General features: G+C 44.2%; 1 protein-coding gene across 22 annotated transcripts in view; it reads left to right on the top strand.

Annotated features, from left to right (window-relative positions):
• Positions 1-9,747: 9,747 nt before the first annotated feature.
• OBSCN (obscurin, cytoskeletal calmodulin and titin-interacting RhoGEF) overlaps positions 9,748-24,546 on the top strand; it is a 187,726-nt gene continuing 172,927 nt past the window's right edge. For 20 of the 22 annotated variants that reach the window (XR_011323776.1, XM_069778342.1, XM_069778336.1 and 17 more), the window contains exons 1-2: positions 9,748-9,991; positions 18,529-19,673. Coding sequence is in view for 21 of the 22 variants with exons in the window: in XM_069778342.1 (XP_069634443.1) it covers positions 18,542-19,673 (1,132 nt within the window). In the remaining variant the exon portion in view is untranslated. The remainder of the gene's footprint in view (positions 9,992-18,528; positions 19,674-24,546) is intronic. The other 2 variants (XM_069778350.1, XM_069778348.1) reach the window with 1 other exon arrangement.

The following is a 24,546-nucleotide window of genomic DNA, read 5'->3' as shown; positions in this document are numbered from 1 at the left end:
TCAGCAACTGTTTCTGATCTCTCTCCTGTCTTGCTGGGCTACAGACCTATTGAACGAGAGAGTTCCTTCTGCTGTTCACGGGGTTGAGGATGACTTGTCAGTGCTCAGTGTAAATAGGGAAGAACTCAAGATCTGTTGAGTTTAAGTCAACGTAGTTGTATAAATGTGACACTAGAAGCTTGTGGATTATACCCGGAACAGGGTGGACTATAATCACTTTAGAGTGGAAAAATAAGACTGCAGAAGATTTATCAGAACTTTAAACAAAGATGAGTGGTTTTAGCTGAATTTCTGGGGTACTGCTTTATTATTTCTGTGATCCACGAGTCCATTTTCAACAAATTTTATAACCTGTTGGCATGGAGCTTAAAATGCAAAAGAAGATTTTATGTGACCCTGTTACATCACTGGCGTAGCAAAGCCTATAGAGCAATTCCATCAAAACTCAATGTCCAGAAGAACAAACAACTTAAGAGGGATGAGCCATATGAAGTCACAGGTTTTAATGGAGGAAATAAAATCTGTCTTGCTCATGCCAGGGGTTGTTATCAGGATAGTCGAATGAATGGTGCATTTTGATACGGTGGCCACCTGAAAGAAATGGGGATGGAGGTGTGGCTAGAATTCACTTTGTGCATTTACTCAGGCCTCATAAATTTTCTACAGAGTAAGTGACTACGCTCTTCTTGCAGATCTTATAGCTGTGTTCATCCCGCGTGCTGTGTGAACACCTCCTGGGAATGGTGTGCTTTTATTGTTTGTGCTGCTGTTGCTGTTCAGAGAGGACAGAGTCGGTGTAGTCCAGCTGAGAGTGGATGGTAGCAACAGCTTGTGTTTTCCCTCTGTTCAGCGTAGGCATCCTTTATCAGTAAGCAAAGTTATATTCCATATATTCCGTCCTCTTGGGACATAACCACACTAAAGTTCTGTAAGTGCGACTGCCTACAATGAATAGTTGTAGAAATAATTGTATAAATATCTATCATTAGATAACCTGCAAAAATTTTGCCTCGAAATTTAGGGAAACAGTTAAGGTACAAGAGACAAGCTTACACTGGCGTGCAAGGACACAAAGTCACCCCTCAGGTATTTTACAAGCGACTGCAGGAGTCTGTAAATCTGGTGACAGCCATCCATGTTCACCAGGGAGAATAACAAATGCACTCTCCATGAGTTTTAGCATTTAACACTGGAAGATTAAAGTTTATCTTCATTCTTAAATTTTATAAGTTGTGCGATGTTAATACCATTACTATTTCAATACAAATATGTTCTTATAATCTACCTATGATTGAAATATGAAGTATTGCTGCTGTTTATCTTGTAAATTAAATTGCTCTTTTAATAGGTCCCTTTCAGAAGAGTAGACACTAATGAAAACTTGGTGCTTATTCCTTCCTTCTTTCCTGAGGGACCTTTGCCTGCCTTCCAGAGGATAATGAAAAAAAACCTACCCAAACCAACAAACCCAATGATTTATACTTCCAAATAATTAAAAAAAAAAGAGGTGATTTTAAGATGACTAAAATAATTGAGAGCTTTGTTGTAAAAAACAACCTGATTGTCACCCTCTGATCTAAATCTTCCCTTACCTATCAACTGGTGTGTTTATAACCACTTTTCTTAATTCAGAGCTGAGAATACCACGTCTCTTTCAGATTCAGCCTTAGACACAGACATTGATCATGACTGGATTGTACTTGGATAGCTTGATAATAGGGATGTCAGAAGAAATTAGAGGTTAGACATCAGTATTAGCTTTTCCAGCAGGTCCAAAATAAGTAATAAATAGGACATGCACTCAATTAGGTAATCCCTGGAAAGCAGAACTCGCCTCACCCAATAGTAATGTAGTCATGAAAGTTTTATTTTTGAGTGAAACATTCATTGCCATTGATCACAGGGTGGTGTATTAACAAGAAGGAGAATGCTGCATCTGCCACTACAGGCTCTGCTCATGATACAGTACGAGCTGGGTGAACTGGAGAGGCAGAAGAAAGGCTGTGGTGACACTCCAACATATTTCTTGAGCGGAATATTTCCAGCATATTTCTGTCCGCAGCCAGACAGCGGTGATCTGTAGGCGCTGGGATGAGCTGAGTCATTGGGCAAGGTCTGGGGAAGCTTTGGGGTGAGGAAATGAGACAATTTTATCAAGGCTGACACCTCTCCCTTAACTGAAACCGCTACCAAGGAAGAGATTTATGCATACGCCTAGCTTAGAGCATCTGTCGGATCCCATTGGCATCAGTGGTACTACTTAAGCACTTAAAAATAGACATTACTTTTAGCTAACTTTCTGAAAAGGTTTAAACTTCTTGTGTAAAAGACATTCGATAAGGCAAACCAGTTTCTAACTTCTTCTGATGTCCTGCTGTTGTCTGAACATTTACATACAAAAGCTGGTGGCCTTCCCCCGATCTCTTCAGTTGACTGTGTGTGATCCAAGGTAATTGCGTATTAAGATCTTCACCGCTCAGCAAAGAAGTTATTCACAAACAGAGAACTTGCATCAGGATTAAATCCTAATGTATCCAGTATAGTACCTTTTAAACTTTGCTATAAAACCTTGCTGGGTAGCGAGGCAAGAGCTAGCAAACTGCCGACGTGCAGTGGTACAAAGCCTATGATGAAAATGCTTCTGGATCTAAACCTTCAGGAAAATGGTGGTTGCTCAAGGAGCAACACTGCTTGCTGCAGAAAAAACCCTGCACTACAAGAATCGACAGGTTTTCAGAAAGGATGGAATATTTAAAGATGTGAAGTTGTGACAGAGAGGAAGTAATGAAAAAGAAGAAATGCAAAGAAAAACACACGTGGGAGGCATAGAGAGAGCTTAAAAGCAATGGAAGAGTTTTTGAGAAACAGTTCTATTTGAAAAAGTGACTCGTTTGTGCAAAGTGTGTTATTTAGCTATGGCAATGGCACTGCCCTCAGTGGAGAAGAAGGGGTAAACCCAGTGTCTGTTTCTAGCAGCATGATTTTTTTTTCTTCATGTAGAGAATAAATCCATGGAGAAACTAGTGAAGCCTAATTCTTGGAGCAGGGGGATTATTCCCTTTACATCAAAGATGACCCACATAATATTCAAGAAGTATTAGGTTTCATGGACAGATTTAAAGGGGAAATCTCCAAGAAACACATTCTAAGAGAAGAACTGGTAATGGTTTTAAACTAAAAGAGGGTAGATTCAGAGTAGATCCAAGGAAGACATTTTTGATGATGAGGGTGGTGAAACCCTGGCACAGGTCACCCAGAGAGGTGGTGGATGTCCCATCCCTGGAAAAGTTCAAGGTCAGGTTGGACGGGGCTCTGAGCAACCTGGTCTAGTTGAAGATGTCCCTGCCCATGGCAGGGGGTTGGACCAGATGACCTTCAAAGGTCCCTTCCAACCCAAACCATTTGATGTTAACCGATCGGCTCATAGGATGATAACATAAAATAAGATTGTAAGGGACTTTTGAAGTATCTACTCCTGTTCCTGCTCAAAGCCGGGCCAGTTTCACAGCTCAGAGCCTTTTCCACCCAAATTCTGCCTATATCCAGAGATGGAGATCCCACTCTGTGGGTACGTGTTCCAGTGCTGCACCACCCTCGTAAAGAACTTTTTTCCCCCTTATACACAGTTCAGATGTGGGTGAATTTGAGTTGCACTTAGAGAAATGGTGATGCCCTTGTTCAGAGCAGAGCCATGGTAAACAAGGAAGGTTTGTGGACTATTCAGAAAACATAAGTGTGACTGTACTGTTGTTCTAGCTGTGGATGTAAGTGCTCTTGAAGACGGTGTGTGCCTGAACAGAGTTGAGCATGAAAAGCTAAGGCATGAAATAAAATGCAAATAGCAAGTGATTTAAGAATAACAAAAATAATTTTACAATTATATAAGGGATAAAAAAAAGACTGAATAACTGTCGCTTGAACATTCAGTAAAGCAGGAGGGCTGTTAAAAAATGTATTTGTTTTTTTAATTTTTACTTTATTTTTACATACTACAAAGCAGGCTGCAACCAGGTGAGTGTCATAGTTAATGCCTGTAACAGAAGGGTAAATGCCTCTGTCTCTAACAGGTAAGAAATCAGTTAGAAAGCACATAAAAACAAAAAATGTTTTAAAATGGGCTGGACCTCACAAACTTTGTTGTAGAGTACTTACGATATGCCAGATGGTGAAGACAACTGAGGCAACATTAATCATGAAACCCCTGATGGTCCAGAAAACCAGCGAAAGGCAAGTATACTTCTGCCTTTAAAATGGGGGGGGGGAATAAATTATAGGCCAGCTATTTGGACTTCAAGTCCCAGACAGATATTGGAACAAAAAGTCAAAACCTATCTTGTAAGCACTGAAAAGATGCTGAAGAGGAGAGTCGCGGTTAACCTGTGTGAAGCTTTGTCAGCTCCATCTAATTCCCTTGTATGATACTGTTAGAGATAGAAAGGAAACAAAGTCGTGTAAATTGAATTAAAAAATAAACAAACTTGGCACTCTTTTCTAAGATAGTCTTGTAAGTGGTTTTGGAATGTGATGTAGAATAAGTAGAATGGGTACAGAGCTTTGTTCAATGTGTAGTTGTTGAAGATTTAATGTCAAAATGGAAGGATTTGCCAAGCAGAATCAAACAGGCTGTGCTGTCGGTGCACTAATAATATTTTTACTGAAAATCGGATTTTGTCAGGGTGTCTTTAGACTTTGGTAAGTCAGGCTTAGAGTTCCACAATCACAAATTTGTGAATGAAAAAAAAGTATATGAAGTTCTCTGAAAGGGTTAAAAAATAATCTAGTGCTCAATGACAGCATAGGAAAATGCTGCTCAGGTGCAGTTCTGTGAAGGATTTGGGGATTACCGGGAAGCACAAGTGGATTTGGGATCAACAATGCCCGGCTGTTTTGAAATAGGCAAAAAAAAAATCCCTAACGGGGTGTACAAAGGCAGGGGTAAGCAGCGGCACGTCCGAAAAAATCCTTCTGATCTTCCCTGATAAGGCAGGAGCCGGAGGGCTGTGCCCGGGTCTGGTCCTCGCTCTTCAAATTGATGTAGACAGCTGGAGTCGGTCCAGCTGAGAGCGATGGAAATGACCAGGGTCGGAAAAAAATTAGGGGCATTTGGGCCAGAGAAAAGGAGATAGGAGTGGAGGTGGTGGTCTTCAAACGTCTCCAGGCGTCCTGCCAAACTGGAAGGGCACCACGTGTCTTTCCTGTTCAGGGTATATAGGGTTAAATTACAGGAGGAGTTTTAGAATTTAGGAACTTATTTTAGATTAGCTATGTAGAAAAAAGGTTTAATGTCTTAACATTAAAAGCAGGGAAGCACTGAAAAAGATCTAGGAACCTTTATAAACTTTTTTGGAAGCTTTTAACACCAAGCCAGGCAAGCACGCGTCAGTTTTGCCTTTTCGTTGTTGTCTGTTCACAAAGCAGTTTTTCCTAAATTTCTGAAAAGCTGCCCTTTAAAAAGAATTAATGCAGCACCTCTGTTCTCTTTTTAACTCCATGTAATACTTTGATTTGCCTTTGTAATATATTAATTTTCTGTGTCCTCCATGACTCTATCAATTAACATTGCCAGGCATATGTAACCTTTTTGGGGGGGCAATATGCTCCCTTACATTAGGAGTGCTTTAGGGAACTGCTGGTAATCTAGTGATGTTTAACACAGAATTAGGTGGTCTTACCTACCAGTATTAGATGTGGTAGGAAAAATATCTTGTGTTGTCTGTGGGTTATTTGACTGTGAAATTTTTATTAGCATTGTTTTTTTTTTTTTCCTGAATTATTCTTAATGTTAGGTAGGGAGACAAAACCTTGGGATTTTTTTTAGTTTTCTGTAAAAACTGAGTAATACTCAGAAGAAGAAATGGTTTCAGCTTTTAAATTTTTGTGCAGTATCACATGGGAAAAAAAATCAAATTAAATTCTCCTGTAGGGAGAAGCAGGGATCTTTTTTTGACAAAAAACCTGCCTTTTTATGCACAAAAATCTAGTACTTAAGAGAAATATTGAAATAAGACCTAACACTTCAGGCCTTGCTAGTTATAGTAATTCAAAGAATTTAATTGATTTCTCAGAGGAAAACGAGGCACAGCTTGTTTCAGTGTCTGTAAACTATAGTTAAATCCATTTGGCATCCTTTTACTTTCAACTTAAGAGTTTAGATGAGCAATTTTGAAGCCCAAAGATATAGTTTTCAAGTGCAAGGAAAGATTTTTCTGTATTTTAAAACCGTGTGAGTGTAAGTTTCTATTTAAAGCACGTTTCCCAGATGTTTGGAGTGGGAAGAAAACATACTTGATGACATTTTATCTGTTTTCATTCAAATGCAGGCTCCTTCAACCCTTTCATCATTCTCTCTATAAATTCAAACTGTTATTAGCTCATCATATATAGATTTTCTTTTATTTTAAACCCATGACATGTTGTAGTTCCTCAGTAGATAAATAAGTCTGTACTGTAGCTATTTCAATTCATCTCGGTTTTAGTGACCTTTCAGGGTATCTTGGGCAATCTACTCATGTCAAGATAATAAGGGCAAGTCACAGCATCCAAAAAAGGGCTCACTAGTGCGAGAACAAAGATTGATTGTTGCTAGTCTGTGTGGTGCCCAGAAGATGCTAGTCCTGAATACTGGCAGACACCGTAAGATGAGGTGTAAGGAGTTTGCAGTTAAATGGCGAGATAAATGCTCCGTGACAATATACCAATGTGGGGGGCAATCCGGACAAGGGTCCTCTTTCCCATTAGGTGAACAGGTGACAATAAGCTGGGCCATTAAACCCAGTTTAGGCACTTTCTCCTCGGACCGTAGGAAGGATTGTCCTCCCAGTGTAAAAGGATTGCACAAATGTGCTCAACAAAGCACGTTTAAAAGCCTTCCTTAAAATAAACACCACCTTCCACATGTCTCGCTTGCTGGCTAAAGACAAAATAAAAAGACTTTTCTTGTTCATATCTCTGATAGGCACCAGGTGAACCACGGCAACAAGCTGCACACCTGGAAGCCCTTCCAAAAAATGTGCCTTCATTTCAGGAGTGAACAGGATCAGAGATGGTGGTTTGGAAGCCTGGCAGAGGCTTTTGTATCATCATCACAGGGCTGCCAAGTGGAGCTGATGCAGTTGCCTTTGTCTTATAATTAGCATCTGCAAATAGTGATTACTATATATTAATTACCTAATCATTCTTCAGCGTCCTGGCGGTGGAGCCTGCATGGAGTTCATTACTTACATCTAAATTTATGGTGGAGAATTTCGCTGGTATTTGTTCTGTTTTTCAGGGAAGCATCAGCCACGTGTGTCCAGCAATCAGTTACCAATGGTCCTTGAGCTGCTAATTGTGACAGTAGTAAAAATGAACCCGTCATGACTATGTCATTCTAGTACGTACAGCTGGCCCCTTACATACATTACAAAAAAAAAAAAAAGTGGAGCTCATAAAGTGTTGTTTCTCGGCTCTTCCTTGAGGACAGCAATGTGTCGAAGGAAAGACACTATTTGCTCGTTTAATCCCATAAGAATCCACCTTGTGCCTCTGGCAATTGCTGTGCTCCACAGTTTGCTCGATCCCGTAGTATGGGGAAGCGTAAGCAAGGCTGCTTCATGGGCAGCTGGGGAACATTTAATTTGCTTTGGTTTACTCCAAATGGGACACCGATTTATTCTAAGTTTCAGGTTGGGGATAGACCTTGAAGTGCAAAGCAGGACTTGGTAAGAAATAATTTCTTTTTGCGTTCAGCTTGTGCAATAGTTGATTCAAAGGTGGGCTGAGTTTTGTTACTAACAAAACTTGGGCAGCCTTTCTGTGTCTTTGGGAGGTCTTTGTAAGTTTGTTGGTAGATATCCGCTACTGCACCTGCAGCTAAAACTTTAAACCATCTTCAAAACAGAGGGAAGAACCAAGCAGAATGGCCAGTATCTTTAAGAGGGGAGATGGGTTTCATAAAGCTGTCCCTAAACATCAGATAAAGTTACTTGGCTAATGCACAGACAGCTCAGGTGTCACTTGAGATCTAGGTACCTTTTTTTTCCCCTCAATCCTATAACTTTGTGGTTGGTTTTGCCCCAGTGGGTAAATTCTGACTGTCCTGACTTGAAAGGAGTGGGGAGCTGGAGGCAACAGCATGTCACCGTTCTGCAGTGTCTCAAGTTTGGTCACTGGTGGGCAGCATATTGCTTATGGTTAGATTTGAGAGGTGGGTCATTCCATCTCCCTTCCCAATGAGTCACTACTCAATGCTACCCTTTCTCTTCCCCCTTTGGAAGGTGAAGGTTTATCTTACCACTTGTTTACCACTTGTTGTGGCTTTTTCTCTTCCATCCCTGGGTCAGTTCTCCAGCAGGTGACAGCCCTGCTCTTAGCAGGTCACCGCGTGGGATGAAACATCATCTGCTTCTACACCAAACCACTGCCCAGCTTCTTCCCCGCAGAGAAACCAGCTTTGGTGTCTCCTTCTGACCAGCGTCCTTGTCCTTGATCATCCCATTGCACTAAGTTAATGGGGTCCTCCTGATCTTACTGCTTTTCATCCTTGTCACCTTCTCCTTGAGCTCTGCTTTCAAGGAGATCCCACTAGCACTCAGGTCATGCTGGGTCTCTTCCACGTTTTATTTTCCAGTAGCTAAATGCCCTTGGAACCCAATGCAAGACTTGGAGGCTTCAAAAGTTGAGAGTCCTACTGTGCGCAAGGCAGAAACAGCCATTCCTCTGCCCTGATAATAGGACACTGCAGCTATTGCGGTTCCCTATCTTTGGTCCTTCTGACTCTTTTCAACCCCAGCTTCCAAAATCCCTAATAAAACTCCATTTTGCTTCCCTGCTGGTGTTTTTATGCCCTGAAAAGTGAGTAAACACAACATACTGTTGTGTCTTTAGCTGATCCACGCCCTCGGACTGTGCAGCACGTTATCTGCTGTGTTTACTGCCAAAAATAAGCGTATCTTGTAGTTCATTCCTGATAGCTGCGCAGGGGTAAAGTGGTTGTGGGGGAGCCTGCCAGCCTCTCTTCTAGCTCCTCTATCGTTAGCAGAAGCGACTTTTAAATTCAAAATACTTTGATTGTTAATAAGAGTTGGTGTGAACTCCGTGTTCAGGAAAGTGTTAAAAAAATAGCAATTTTACTGGTAATTATAGAAAATACGATCTTGAGCCTCTGCGGTGCAATGCATGCGCAACTCACGCCATTTTTGCAGACGCTTCAGGTTCATGCTGCAAAAAGTTAGGGAGAGAGATGCTTAGGTTAAGAAAGGGAGAAACACACTTAGGTTTATTAACTTGCCGTTTATTCGCCATTGTATCAACTCCTGCCTGGGAGGTTATAAATAAACCTACTATTGATCTGATGCCTTTGGAAAAGAATTCCTGTCTAGCGTGCAACGCCGATAAGTTGGAAGCTGCCTGTTCCCGAGTCCCTGCGTCATGTTTATCGCTTGGCTTTGGGACGGACCCTCGAGGACCGGTTCTGACCCACCCTGTCGCCGCAGCCTGTCCCCCACACCACCAAAGACATCCCTCCATCTGACGGGTCCCCCCCCGACCCCGCCGTTGCCGGACCGTCCCAGCGAGTCGCTCAAATGATGCCCTTTCGCCTCTCTCTCTTGCAGGAAATTTAATCTCCCCGGCAAATGACACCCTGAGCTATTTTGGAGCTGGGCTGCAGAGGGGGAAGCAAAGCGCATCAGCGATTTGACTGGAGGACGACAACCCAGAGGAGGGGTGGGGGTGGGGGGGTGGCACAGCCAAAAAAGTGTTTTGGCACAGCCAAAAGTCACTGCCGGGGGACTCGGGGGGACCTTCTGCCTCAGGTCCCTGCCATCGCTGGGGTTTCTGTTTTATTTTCCTGGAGGAGGGGAAAGGGGAAGGGGGAACCAAAACCAACATGGTCTCCCCATGTCCTCTGTTCCCCTTTTCCCCCTTCCCCCTTCTGTCATCGCAGTAGGAATCGGCTTTTTCTTACCCTGCCCAGAGCTTTGTTTCTCCTCAGACTGTGACGAGACTCCAGGTAAGACCTAAACCTTCATCTAAAGAGAAGAGGACTCGGGGATGCTGATATCCAGCAGAAAATAGAGAATGTTTTTAGTAGCTGAGGGAGGGGTGAGGTTATTTCTGTGCCAGTGTTACTGTGCTGGAGTACGTCTTGCTTTGCGAAACATAATTGAAGATGGAGCTGAAGGTACAGATAGTAAATACATCCTTCTTCTGGTCTGAACCAAATATGGATTGCTTTGCTTATCTACTTCTGACCACGTTATCAAAAGAGCAAAGATTAATCTCGAGAGGAGAAAAGAGAGGAAAATCAGGTTTAAAGCTGTTGATTGTATTTGATACATTTTGTCCCCGAATTTGAGATAGCAGTGTGCATGAAGAACCTGGAAAAAATAAGTTTCCTGCGGAGAGGTGGCAGCAAGTAGTGTTTTTAAAAGTTTAATTTCTAGGGCATAATCTCAGTGCTGCTTTTCTCTTCAGCAAGGGCTTTTTTTCCCTCTGAGCTTCTCTCCAGTGTCAATACCGATTCACACTGCAGCCCCCCACCCTCCTCGTGCTTCTACAAATGGCTCTGACGAGAGATGGAGCTCGACAGCTGAGGCTATTTTCGGCCTTACAGCTCAATGGGGTGGAGTGGCTGTAATGACAATGACGTCCACTTGTTAAAATACAAGGGCTTATGTTGGAGCCTTGCTGCTAATTGTCACCAAGGGAATTCTTTGTCCCCATGGGAGTTGTGATCCCGCAACGCCCTCGCGTAGGAAATCGCATGTGCTAAAACTTGAGGCAGTGTTTCTAGCTTAATAAAAGCGAGTTTATTTTTCTGTTAGTGCAAAGGATTTAAGAGTTGGGATTATTTGGTTCAGCGCTGGTTTTATTTGTGTGAGGGAGAGAAAGGTACATGCACTTATGCATGTGGAGAGGAAACATGCATTAGTGCTGCCAACTCCAGACATGTAAAAGTCTAGCCTTCTAAACCATGAGACTAATAAAGTAAAATAAACCAGTGTGAATCCACTCCGAACCTTTAAAGCTCACCTGGCTCAAGTTGTCTGTCTTTGTCAGCTGAGCAGATGCCGGGGTGTACCTACAGCTGGGATTCTGCCATAGCCACTTCTCTCCAGGGGCTGTGTGTAAAGCAAAATCCAGTTGGGTGAAATTTGTGGTGAAATTGCTAGAGTTTACATCGCTCTGTTTCTGTCCCCAGGGTGGCAAATCCAGAATTTTTGTCTTTTCCCTGTACTTGTCTCCCACCTTCTCACCCCCACAGAGCAGGAATGAGCATCGCTGTATGCCCGAGACCTCCCTTGTGCTGTAGCCTTTATTTACACATTGTCGGAGCAGCCTGGGTGCCTTTAGGCTCAGAAGAATAAAAGGAAAAGATGCTGCCATGGAGTCTTGAGGGGCTGATCTGAGCAGTTTTAGTCCTCTGGAAGTTTCTGGGGTTGTTCTGTAGCTCCATTGAGGGGGGAATCCAAAGTGAAGTCCCTATGCTGCAGCAAAGACCAAGTAGGAAGAAGTTCCTTCCTTGCATGGAGCTTCTTGAAGCTATTAGTGTGTTGGTGGAAAGTGATTGCTGGCTATAAGGTTAAAAGAGGGATAAGCTTTATAACCAATAAGTCTGTCTCTATATCAAAGAGGAAAGATAATACGTGCTTTAACCATATAAATCATCTAAGTGGCTTCAGTCTCCCATGTTTAACATTAAGGGTATGCTTACTTATGTGACTGGAGGGTGATTGGACTGCCTTGTCTGGTAGAATGCACAAACTGCGATTTGTTCTTGTTTCTTGTTGGAATTTTCTAACGGTTTGACTCTTTCCTTTGCTGCCAGTCATTGGAAATATTCAGGTGATTGATAAAGGGTTAATACTGGGAGCATGAGGTGATGCAGGTCCCTTCCTAGACGGTGCGTGTTTAACCCTACCCTGAAGGTCACAAATGTAAGGTTGTCTTGCCTTGAGCTTAGCCATCGTTTTGCTGAGGGCTGCTCACCAAGTTTAACATCATGTTAGCCACTGGCCTGCTGTGAAATTTCCCTTAATGTCTCCTGTGGACTTTGAGGAGGCAATAGATGACAGGGAATGCAAATGAGCCTTACTCCGAATTGAGTTAGAAGCTTATTGCAATGAGCTTAGTTTATTACAGGTACTCTGTGTCCTGCATCTCCTACAGTGCGTGGAGACCAATCCTCCAAACTACCACGGAAAGCTCTTCAATCTGTACATCAAATGATCTTTGAACATGCTAAAATCTGTTGTCCCTCACTGAAGTGGAATTTAGAGTAGCCCAAGCTAAGCTCTGAGTCCGGCTCCTCAGTGACAGATACTGTTCCTGCTCTGATGAAACGGGCATCAGATAAATTCTGCTGTCTCGGATTAGTGCATTGGCGCAAATCTCTACTTACACCTGATTTAGAGACGTAATGGGCACGTAGCACTGGGTGTGCTGGTGTGCATTTCACCCCTAAAGCATCCTGTCTGGTGTGTAATGGCTTGTGGGAGTCCATCTGTGCCCATCCGATGTCACTAAGCTTGCAGCTGACACTGAATACTTGTGCTATTTCAAAGTTGTCTGTTCCCTGGGAGGTTGTTAGAAGTAACAGGGGCAGCTGGGTTACCGCTGTTTTCCCTCAGCAGAACTTTAAACATCAAAGGAAATCTGCACTTCCCATTTTATGACCTGTCAACTTCCCTTCCCACCCACAGATGCCATTTCCTGATGTTTTTAGATGGAACAACACACGCAGATATCTCATGTAAACTATAGTAATAATAGTGCTGCCTTGATTTTTATCTAAAGTTTCTGGTTTAGTGGTATTTTTTGAAACCCAGGGATCCAGAGGTGGGAGGTTCCCTGTGAATCTTACCTTTTCCCATCAGGAGAGGAAGGAATGCAAGGCTTAGCAGTTGGCATTGTGGAGAAAGTGCAGGAAATATGAACTCTAACAGCAAGAAGATGACCCCAGATCAACAGTTTGCTGCTTCAGCAAAGAAAGGATAAACGAGGATTGAGAGAATGAGCAAGCAAGCATGGGATGACTCTTAACATGGTATTGGAGAGAACCTCCATGCTCCTGATCTGTATTCAGACTTCAGTGGTCTCTAGGTCTATGTGTCTGTCCTCACCTGGGCTTTACGTCCCCAAAGTCTCCGGTTATGCAGGTGTGCTACTTGTGGCTGCATTTATCTTGGGAATATTTTATGAGATGGTTTGCACGGTGCTTTTTGCTCTTTGCCCAAGGTCATGGTGGACAGGGTTCCCTTTCTAACCATTGAATTGAAAGGCTTGGACAGAGAATATCCTGCCACCCCTGTCCTCCCTCATGCCAAAGAAAGAGCATCATCATAGGCAGCTGACTGCTTGGGGGGCAATATGCCACAGTGTGGGACCTCTATCTGCTAAGAAGTTGTTGAAGGTTTTCCAGATGCGGCTCAACATTGATGAAGCAACACGAAACCAACCCATCAGCCAGCACAGCACAGTGAATCAGTCGTGGGAGGTCAAGAGAGTGATGGTACCACCATCGGGACTCTCCATCAGGAATCTCCATCTCCTGATGACTCTCCTGGTGAGCACCACCTCAGATCCCTCCGGCAGGAGCTGGAGTAGTCTGTGGTAGTTCCCACTGCAAGGGACTTGCTCGCTTGTCCATGGGGAAGCAGGTGTGGGGCAGAGACCGAAAACAGTGAGGACAGGAGTGGGTAGGACGCCTTGACTGGCCGCGTGGCCGTGTGTTGGTTCCTGGACAGTGATTTGATTTATTTGCATTACCTGACAGGTCTGTGCCCTTGTGCCTCTTTCCTCCAAACATAAACCAGTGAAAACTTGAAAGAATAAAGACATAAGTAAAATTACTTTGCCTTCGGCATGCTCAGAAATACCCAGATGGGAATGTGATCTCTGCTGCAAATGATTAATCACAGAGGGATTACAAGGAGAAATATGACACTGGCAAATGTCTGAGATTAATTGGAAAGGGCATCTGCATTGACTAGGTTTATTCATGCTTTGTTGTCAGTCCTATCACTTGCAAGGGAGCTGTCCTGGCACTTGCAGAGAGTTACTTTTTTTTTGAAGTTTGAATGTACGTATAAAGAATCTGAATTAGTGTAATGGTTTACTAAATTGATCAGCAAGTTACACTGTAGAAATATTAAATCTTGTCCTTTCAGTATGTTTTCAAGGCTGTCCTCTCCCTCTTACTCCTAAATCTATTTATCAGCCTAATCTAATGCGATGCATTTTATCCCATTTAAACTTATAAAATGTAGTTTATCTAGTGCAGCCTATCTAAACTATTTGATCTGTCTGAGCGTTAGATTACAGCTTCATCCTTGCCGCAGGTTAGGATTTCATGCCTGGTACTGGATTTCATGCTCTCAACATGCATAAGGTGAGGTTTTTATCCCCTTCTTCAGACGGGGATTGAAGATTCAAGAGTTTGAGTGACTTTCTCACAATTATAAAAGTAAGCCAGTGGCATAGCAAGGCATAAACCCTGTTTTGCTTTCCTACCATGTCAGAAACTAATCTGAAATAATACTGATGAGCACACACTGTTTTCACTGCTCCCTGGATTTTCTTCTGGCATCCCGGCCATCCATAATGGCATAAGAACCCTCGAGCGTGAGGGCATGTGGTGAAAGCTGGTAGAGAGCAGGGTGTGATGCAGATTACGGCACGGGACGTGGGGTATTCACCTTGCACTAGGAGGTCTGCGGACACAGTGGCTTGTACCTGTTGGAGAGAAGCGAGTTGCAAACAGCGGGCGAGCGTTTGGTAGCAATGGGAGAGGGAGAGTGGACCTTGAGGCTGTGGCCACTGGAAAGAAGCATCTTGGATGGATTTGCTGCACCAGTCTGGTTCAGGAGCAACAGGCCAGATGCAGCATCTTCCCTGTGATTTAAATGTTCTTGACTATCAGAGATACCAGGGAGCAGCTGGGACTTGTTTGGGCACTTTTTAGGGCAGGCGAGGAGGATGCACAAGAGCTTTAGGAATTGAGCAGCATTCCTGCTCTCACCCTTGTGAAAACCAGGCTTGGAGAGCATCCACCGTGCTCCCGCAGAGCAGAGCTCTTCTCCAGGCATGGAAACATCTCCTGGGGACTGGGCAAGGAAAACAGCACGCAGGTGGTTTGAGGGAAGCCACTGTTTTCTGGAAGGTCACCAGCTGGCTCCCAGGCAGGCACCTCTTGTGCCAGTAGCCATCTCTCTGCTCCAGGCACTTCTCCACATTATGCAGAGCCCAGTTTGAAGGAGAAATGAAGCAACTTTATTTTTTTGCTCTTTTTGATGCTAAGGATTTGAAGCTAGAAATGGGTCAGAGTGACACATCTGTTAGAAACAACTAGGGACCTAGGAAGGATGAGACATGGCAATGTCTTCTAAAGATGGATCCAAGTGCTTTGATGGCACAGTACAACCAGATATTCAAGATAATGGCTGGGAAAGATTAGGACATGATCTCCGAGTCTGTGTTTTGATTGTTAATTCTTAGTTAATGTAGCGAATGTTACTACTGGATTCTCCAAAGATGAACTTGAATCCCAGCCTCCTCTGAACATTGAAATGCTCCTTCCCCAAATTAGCAGAAGACTGAATGTCAATCAATTGGCTTCAGTGGAAAATTCCACTCACTTCAATGTACTTTGTCTCAAGCCCAAGGCTCGTATATGTGTCTTCTAACCATTGATGCAGCTTCTCTGCTTGAAGCTTTGCAAGTGTTTATGGAAAATACATTTTAAAGCTCAAGTGAGGGCAAAGGTTGAAGGTAGTAAGAGGGACTAAAGAAGTGCAAGCTAGTTCACAGATTTCTGGACCAGTTTGAGACCAAGGGAAAAATAGTTCTGTATATTCATTGCAACTGGTATTGAAGGCGACCACTCTACAGAAAGTCAGTTGGTCTTAGCATTAATGACTGCAAGTCAATCATTCTTTGCACTATTAGTGTTTACTAAGAATGATTTTTCCCCATTACCTTTTTCTTCTTTTGTTTCCCCCCAGATTTAAGCTTTGAAAGCATTTTCTTTAATGTCTAAAGGGTTTTGGTGGAATAATGGAATTTGCTTGATACCAGGAAACAAAAGCAACCAAATATGAATTAGTTTAGAAAGGATCAATTTTGTCTAAAGGGAAGAGTCTCTGACTGCTTCTTAAAAGTTTCATATGTTCTTTGGAGGGCAAGAGACAGGATAGGATAGTACATAGTGTATTTCTTCTGTTAAATATAGAAAGAAGAGTGAGTTTCTTTCTGCCTTAGATCTGTGGCCCAAATGAAGTTTGAAGGTTAGCTCAGCTATACCATCTTCAATGGTAATAATGATTATTATTGGTAATGAATACATTTTGTATTTTTGTGCCACCGCTTTCTCAGTATTTAGCTTTAATGGCAATTTGTGTCTTTCAATCCCCAGCAGTGTAAATGGAATGAAAAATTGTAATCTGTTATTAATTTTCATGCATGATTTGTCATATACTCCAGCAAGTACATTGTCATATATACACTGTGCACATAATTATTTATGAGACCATCCCTGTCTTGATATGAAGAAGAAATGAGAAGGGAGCCAAGACAGAGGGAAAATAAGTGATTTCCCCAAGGTCATGCAGCAGGTCAGTCCAACCCCCACTCCGTGGTGCCATCAGTGATCTGCACCTTAACGTTAACACACCGCAACAGGAGCTGGAGGAGGATGGAAAAAATAATGAAACCTCTGCTCAAATGGTGACTCAAGAAACAAAAGCAGGTTTTTGGCCTGCTCCTACCGACTTCTGCTGGAGGTCGGGGCGGGGGGGGGGGTGTGAGAGCATCTGCCATTGGGTGAGGGAGTGGGTGGATTTGTGGCCAGCGGGGAAGCCAAACTGCTGTAGGATTAAGAAGGATATTTCTGTCGCAGTGACTGGTTAATATTTCCTTTCTGAGTTACAACGCACGGTGCCCTGGTCGCTTTGCTTTGTGTGGCACTTTGAAGGTGAAAAAGCACAGATGTGACACCAGCACTTCAATCGCCCCATGGTAGAGACCGTCCATACAGCTCAGGCAGGAGCTGCATGAACTTGCTAAGACAGGAGCGTCTGGCATCGTGAGGCCAAAGAGATATAGTAGCTTGGAGAGAAACAGTGCACTCAAGTCTTCTGAGTAGGACTTCCAGAGAGGCTTGGAGCTTGGGCGCTTGCTCTCCATACAGAGCAGTATCATCAGGTCTAATCCTGCTCCCAGGGAGAGTCAGCTGGTGCACAGTTACTGGTGCTAATGGGGTGAAGACCAGGCTCCTAGCTGTCCTATACTTATCAAAGTATATCCTAGCCAATGCATGGGAAAGGGCTTCCTGGAGGATTAGAAGCAGAAGGGGAAGGACATCCAGGAATCCATGTAAGGAGCAGTGAAGAAGCAAGAAATGTTTGTGTGCTAGGTGGACTTGAAGGGGACCCTGAAGGCAGTGACCTCTGTTGAATTGCTCTCCAGCTGAACAGGGATGGATAGATTCTGTGTGTAAGTGAACATGGCTGTAAAGATTAGTGCCACTGATTTTTTTTTTTTTTTTTTTTTTTTTTTTTACTTTCTCGGGACACAATAGCACCAGAGTTGCCATGAGCTTTAGTTTTGAATGCTGCCTAAGCCTCGTCCCCTTGGCTGGTCCGTATCATCAAACAGCTGCAGGTTGGTGCCCTCTGAGAGCAGCTGAGAATAAACAGGCGATAAGAAACACCCAGCCTCGTTGCAGCTGTCTCTGGCCCTACACCATCTGGATGAGGCTGTATATAAGCCATAGATACTCATCGGCTACTGTTGCCGTCAAAGTAGCTGTATCTCAGTGGTTGTGTTGAAAAGAAGCTGTGAATAAAGAGAAATATCGTCAATAATATGACAGGCGTACCTGTGCGTCCTCCTAAAGGCTGGCTGCTGCAGGAAAGGGGTTTGCTGTAAGGTCTGTGTGAATGTGGTTCAGAGAACAAGGCCTAGGGATGGGTAATGACCAGGGAGGGCAAGAGGAGACATGAAGCATGTTGTAGAAGCAGAAATTAAAAAAAAAAAAAAAAAAGGCAAAAAAAAAAGGTAAGGAGAAAGAGACAATTTGAAAAGAGCAAGGGCAATGAGATAGAAAAAGAGATGAAAATGAAGAGGAGATGAGCTTGATGGAGGAGGTATCTTGATGGGTAGACACATCTCAGAATATAATGTCCATTTATTTCTCTATGGCTACAGAACTAGCCCATACGTTATGTAGCATTAGTGCAGGTCACTTTCCTAGTACCAAAGCTGAAAGGGACCATCATGTTCTTTATGAACTGCCCAAAGACTTGTATTTTACCCAGTGACTGCTGTGGGGAAGTGAGCTACCTTCTCTGTCAGCAGTTTATTGAGCTCAAATCTAAGAAATCTGCAGGACCTAAAATATTGCAAGGCCTTCTCACCCATAATGAGAAGGACAATAAAAATGTGACTGTTCTAGATGACAAAACACCCTGACACTGTGGAAGGGCAGCAATTCTTTGCCTGCACCATCTAATCTGCTCTCCCTTGACATTTTTCTTTCTCGCCCTTTAGGAAGGAAACCGAGATGGATTACAGCTCGTTCAGTGGAGTCCCCCGGTTCTTGACCCGACCTAAGGCGTTTATGGTGTCTGTGGGGAAGGATGCCACCTTGAGCTGCCAGATCATTGGAAACCCCATCCCAGTTGTGAGCTGGGAAAAGGATAAACTTCCAGTCCAGTCTGGAGGAAGGTTTAAAACCACGGAAGATGGGGATCTCTATCGGCTAACAATCTATGATCTGAACCTGGAGGACAGCGGCCAATACATCTGCCGGGCCAAGAACACCATTGGGGAAGCTTTTGCAGCTGTCAGCATCAAAGTTGGAGAGGAGACCACAGTAACGGAGTCAGCCCCGTACTTCATCCAGAAACCCTCCTCCATCAAAGTAACATTGGGAGAAGATGCCATGTTCAAATGCAAAGTCCAGGGCAGCCCTCCCCTCTCGGTCAACTGGGAGAAGGATGGGAGACACCTGCAGAACCAGGCTGATGCTGGACGCTTCCAGATTGAGTCTGCTGGGGAGTCAAACGCTCTCACCATCCAGCGAGCCCGGCTTGGGGACAGCGGCACCTACACCTGCCGGGCAGAGAATCCCATCGGCTCCGCCAGCGCTTCGGCTGCGCTGGTGGTGGAAACGCAGGGTTTTTCCAACCCGGGCAGCAGCAGCCACTTCGATACCAGCTGCGGCAAGACGGCATCCTTGTTGTCGCACTTGCAAAAGAGGCGGGAGGAGATCAGGAAGCTGGACATCTCTCACGGGGCTCTCGATTCAACGTCTGCCCAGTCTTACTCCATGGCAGAAGGGTTGTCTGGCATCGGCTACAGTCTTTCCCGAGATTACGAAAGGGTGGCTGGGCTGACCACCAAAGGGGCCCGCAACGCGACTTTTGGGGCGCTGACACGCACGTGCAGCGTGACGGAGGGGAAGCACGCCAAGCTGAGCTGCTACGTGACGGGCGAGCCCAAGCCCGAGATTGTGTGGAAGAAGGACAACGAGGTCATTTTGGAAGGGCGGCGGCACGTCATCTACGAGGACGATCAGGAGAACTTTGTGCTGAAGATCCTCTTCTGCAAGCAGGTAGACAACGGGCTGTACACCTGCACGGCTTCCAACCTGGCAGGCCAGACGTACAGCTCCGTGCTCGTCACCGTCAAAGGTGGGTGCTTGTGCTTCTCACTGGGGTGGACGTGCTTGCGAGGAGACAGCCAATGCACTTCTGAATTGGGGTGGGAGCATGAACAAAACTTCTGCCACCGAGCTGCTGCAAAGGAGTGTGGGTTGGACATGAATAAAGCCGTCCAGCTGTAAAAGGGCGTTAAGTACTGGAATAGATGACCGGGGGGGAGACTCTTATCACTGGGGGCGGTTAGGAAGGGCAATAAATGGGCACCAGTCAGGGATGGATGATGTGGAACTGGCTGTTTGTGGGGCAGCTGGGGTGAACCAGATCTCTAAAGCTCCCATCCATCCTGGTTTTATAGTAATCTAACAGATCCCTTACCATCCTCTGGATCAGTGACTGCTAAAGTCCCATCTTACCCTCCAGGCTTTCATCACATCTGGGTTTATATCCGCCTCCGTGTTTAGTCAAACTGGCACACACCTGCCATTTAAGCAGTAGCAGAGGAAACTCCTCCCTGCAAGCTGAGTGTGTCAGGCTGCCTTGGATCCCTTGGGGGACCTACTCCAACTCTAATTACAGTCCATCTCAATTTTCCTGTACAGTGACCCACCAGCAGTCTTGTTCTTGCCAGGCTCTTTGGCCTTTTCCTAGCTTGTGTTGCTGGATAGCCTGCAGTCCTTTTATGCTCCCAGAACTCTACCAGGTCCAGGATACCTGTGTTTGCTGTGGTCAGTGGTGAATAACTTGCTTTCAGAGGGTCCCTCAATGCTGGTGGAGGTCAGACCAAGTTCTTCAGAATGGCGACAAAAACGTGACACACATTTTCACAAAGGAAGCTCTAAATTTTCAAGCTGCTGTCCCATTTGGCAAGGTTACAGCAGGCAGTTTGCAACCCAGGCAGCACCTGTAAATTAAATCTCAGATGTAAAAGAGAGTGGCACCTGAGTGGCAAAATAGATGTTTTTGACTGGCAGCAAAATAAATTAGAAATCCAAACGAGTAGGAACGGTCGGTGTTTCATACCCATCTTTAAGGCTCTGAGCTTTTCTTCGGTTTTCTGGTTTCCCTTTTCTGGACCTCTCCTTTCACACTCACCGTCTTTCCCGTCAGTGACTCGGTCCCCTGTCCATCAGTGACACCTGACCCGTGGAACTCGCTGGCACTTGTCCCACTCGTTGCTATCCCTTGGAGGTGCTGAGTGGTGTTGGGAAGGGCATATGTCCTCTTCCAAAAGCTGTGATTACCTCATGAGTCAGGACTCGGAGCTGAAGACCGAGCCTGGCCCTTGGGTAGGGGTTGACTTTGAGGATGGCTCAAGCTCTCTTACTTGCCCAACACCTGTCTTGCAAAGATAAACACCCTCCCCTCTACCCACGCTTCTTTAATTATTCTCAATGGCTGCAGGCTTTTCCAAAGGAGATGGGGAAGGCATGCGAAGCAGCAGGTCTGGGAGCGAGCACCATGGGAAAAAGTTATCGATCAATGTCCATTGTCAAGAGATGCCTGTGAGTCAGAGGGCTTAAGTGGGAATGTTTATGGACTGTTTCTTTGTCACGCTATACCATATTGGGCTTTCTGACCAGGCCAAGGCTGCCATGGAAAATCTACGTGTGTTGGTTATAATTAGGCCCTGAATAATGACTTTCCTTTGTGTCACCAGAAGTCCTTCTCAGCCCTCCAAAGACAGCTCAGAATGATGTAGCAGTGAAGGAGCTCTTAATTCTGTTGTTTGTGCCATTGGTGATGCCATTAGTTCATCTGCCATCGGGTTTAGAGAGGTAGGTCTCTAAACAACCTTCTCTTTGCTCAGTCATGCAGAAGAGGTTAAATTCTCCAAGCAGCCACCCTTGGTAAGCACCATGCTGCTGCACTGGTCTTTCTGCAGGTAACAGCATCTTTGTAGAGCCTGTGATGCTGCATCCACAGGTTGTGTCCATAGATCCATAGACACACGTACCAGGAAACACAAGCTTCATGGGTTTAAATATGATCTGGCATTTTGGGTCACAGAATTTCAACACAAGAATCTGAATGAGAATATTTATGGGTCTTTTAAAGGTAATAATAGAAAAAGACTACCTAGCCCAACATCCTGTCTGTAAGGTGGCTTTTAGCAGTCTCTCAGGACATAGGACTGGGCACAGGTCAAACCTTCTCTAGAAAGCCTCCTATATTCTGTCATTCTAGGCCCTAGACCTAGGGACCCAACATATTTGTAAGCACTTTGCTGAGCCCATGCCTTAAAGATCACTGAGCTGAAAAAAAGAGATTTTTGAGCTGTTCCTAAATGAAATGTAGTGAATCAGATGTAAACCTCAAAGGAGAGGCTACAGGGCAGAGTCACTCTCACAATTATGGAAAACCAAGAGCTGATTACTCCAATTCAGAAATGTGTCTAGAGCAGGGATAAAATCACAAGCCGTATGCTGAAATGTGAGGTGTAAAAGAAGTTAGGACATGCTTCCCAAGAGTAAACCTCTTTGACAAACCAAAGAGCAGAGAGGCTGGGAGGAACACGAATAACCAACTTGAATCTCCTGAAGGCTTTGAAGATGTCCCTAGGCCATGTGTAAAGTTAGCAAGAACAGCGTACAGGTCTCCATCCTTGGGCCTGGGCCAAGCAAGGTTCATCTGAGTCCCCGAATACAGTAATCAGATACTGTATGGAAAGGTTAAAGGTTGCAAGCCAGATAGGATGGAGACTGGAAAAACAGACTGGTGCTGAGGCCACTTTATTTTCCCTCTGAACTGAAATTATTTTGGATGACCACTGTCATGGCAGTCACATTGGAGATCTGAAAGAGAACTTGAGAAATGTGGAGGTAGAAAGGAAACTTGGAAAGCACAGTAACTAGGAAGAAGACCAAAGGCACAAGATGGTGGAAGCTTGTCCATGTACCTTTAGATAGCTCCCATATTCTTACTCTCACTGGATCATTTTTGTTAGGCAGAGGGAAAACTTGACTCTGGAATAATAAACGGAGAGCCCATGAGAAGGCCAGGAATAGGCAAGAGGAAATGTAGGGAAGTGAGAAGAGCAGGTCAAACAGACAGATATGCCTTGAGAAGGTTAAGGAAACATTGGCTTCTCTGCAGGCTGCACCTATTCTTAGCAAAATATGTATTAGCAGGACCTGCTTTTAAAAAATAACATCATCTCATTGCTAGTTTGGTTGGTATGGACCAAACAAAAAAGCCTATGACACTCTGGAGAAATATGTTCTCAAGACAAGCAGCCAAATTCATATCTGATCTAAGCTCTTGCAGTTTCCTGCTAACTCCATGAGCTGCTCTTGCTCCGTGCTCCCTCAGGGTTTTGCTTTGCTGTTTCTATCTCACATTTTTCCCAACAGGCAGGTTTTTGTAGATCTCTTATTTTATCTCTTAGTTCTCCTTCTTTAGAAATATTATTGCCTTCATTATATTCCTTAATGAGTATTTCTGCTTTGGCTAAAACCAGATTAATAGAAAAAACTGTACAGACAAAAAATTTTTAAAAAACCCAAACCATACTGATACTAGAGATGAAATTAAATGACCTGTCAGGGCACTCTGAGTTAATGAAAATGAGCAATGTCCTGGGAGTCCAGGTGTTACAAGGACAAAGCAGAATTCCCATTCAAATTCACACCACTGACCTCTCATGGAACTAAATGTTTTTAGATAATGATGGATTTGGAGTGATCAGAAAAACACTGTTTCGTACTTTTGGTTGGATTCTGTAGGAAATAACATCTACTTGAACTGCTTTTCCAGCTACTCTAAAGGTAGACCTACTCTATGGTCCTTCTGTAGTCCCCTCTCCAAAATTAACCCCTACTGTCTGACCAGGTACACGCTAGACGATGCAGAGCATGAAGATATATTCAGGAAGAGGAGGCTGGTGGGTTTTGGAGCATCTCCGACATCTCCAAAGCAAAAAAAGCAGTGGGATGGGTGAATCCCAGGCTTTGATTCAGTTTATCAGCTGCTGTCTCTCTGAAGCTCCATTCAGAGTGAGATAAGACGTGTGTGCACGTGTCAGTAGGACAAAAGCAAACGTGTATTCTGAGGATATCTGTGACCCCAAGCTGCCAAAGATGGCTTTGCATCTACTTTTCCTGCCTGGAAAAGCAGTGCTGTTACTGCAACACATACAAAACCAATCAACCAACATTTGTACATTTAAGAGGTTTTTCCTAGAGTAGCTTTTTTTTTTTTCTTTTAACTTTAGATACTGCTTAGTGACTGTAAAGGGAGAGCAGTTAATGATATGGCCAGTTGCTCCAAGTATGAGAATACACTTGTGTGCTTCTCAGGTGCATCTCATATTTTCTTCTGGCCCTTGGGCATGTCTGTGTGTTCTCATTGTCAGAACCAGACTCCCACCTATCTCACACAGCAACACTGCATCCACCTCTCAGAGGCTGGCACCCTTCTGATTAATGATTTCTTGGTCTCATCCTCTTGCTTGTTCCCATGGCATGAGAATTACAACTGTTTCATTCCCCCTGACTACATGGGGCACTTCCAGAGGTGATATTGCATTTCCAGAGGTGATTGATTGCAGGGCAGGACTCTGAGTTGCCTGTTGGTTAAAGAAAAAAAGATAATTAACATGTAGAGTGTGGGCAGAGCAGGTGTGTGTAACCATCGCTGAAGGCTTTTGAAGGCAAGACTTTGACTTGCCTTGAACTGAGGTGCATTAAGGCAAAACATATTTTAAGAAAATAACCAAGTTGACATGGTGAGCTAGAGTCACCTTCCTGTTCCTAAAGGTATTGTATGGGTTCCCAGTCAGGTTTTACTCTCAGGATAACACAAGGTAGTAGATAGCATTGCTCCCTCCAGGTGTCCTGTCAAGCCCTTAGGGTCTGGTATCTCTGTGCAGGCTGTGCTCAGCTAGAAATGGTCGGAGGTCTTTACG

Source organism: Haliaeetus albicilla, chromosome 2 (genome assembly GCF_947461875.1).
Source record: "Haliaeetus albicilla chromosome 2, bHalAlb1.1, whole genome shotgun sequence".
Lineage (NCBI taxonomy): Eukaryota > Metazoa > Chordata > Aves > Accipitriformes > Accipitridae > Haliaeetus > Haliaeetus albicilla.
This window is presented reverse-complemented; position numbering and strand designations above follow the sequence as displayed.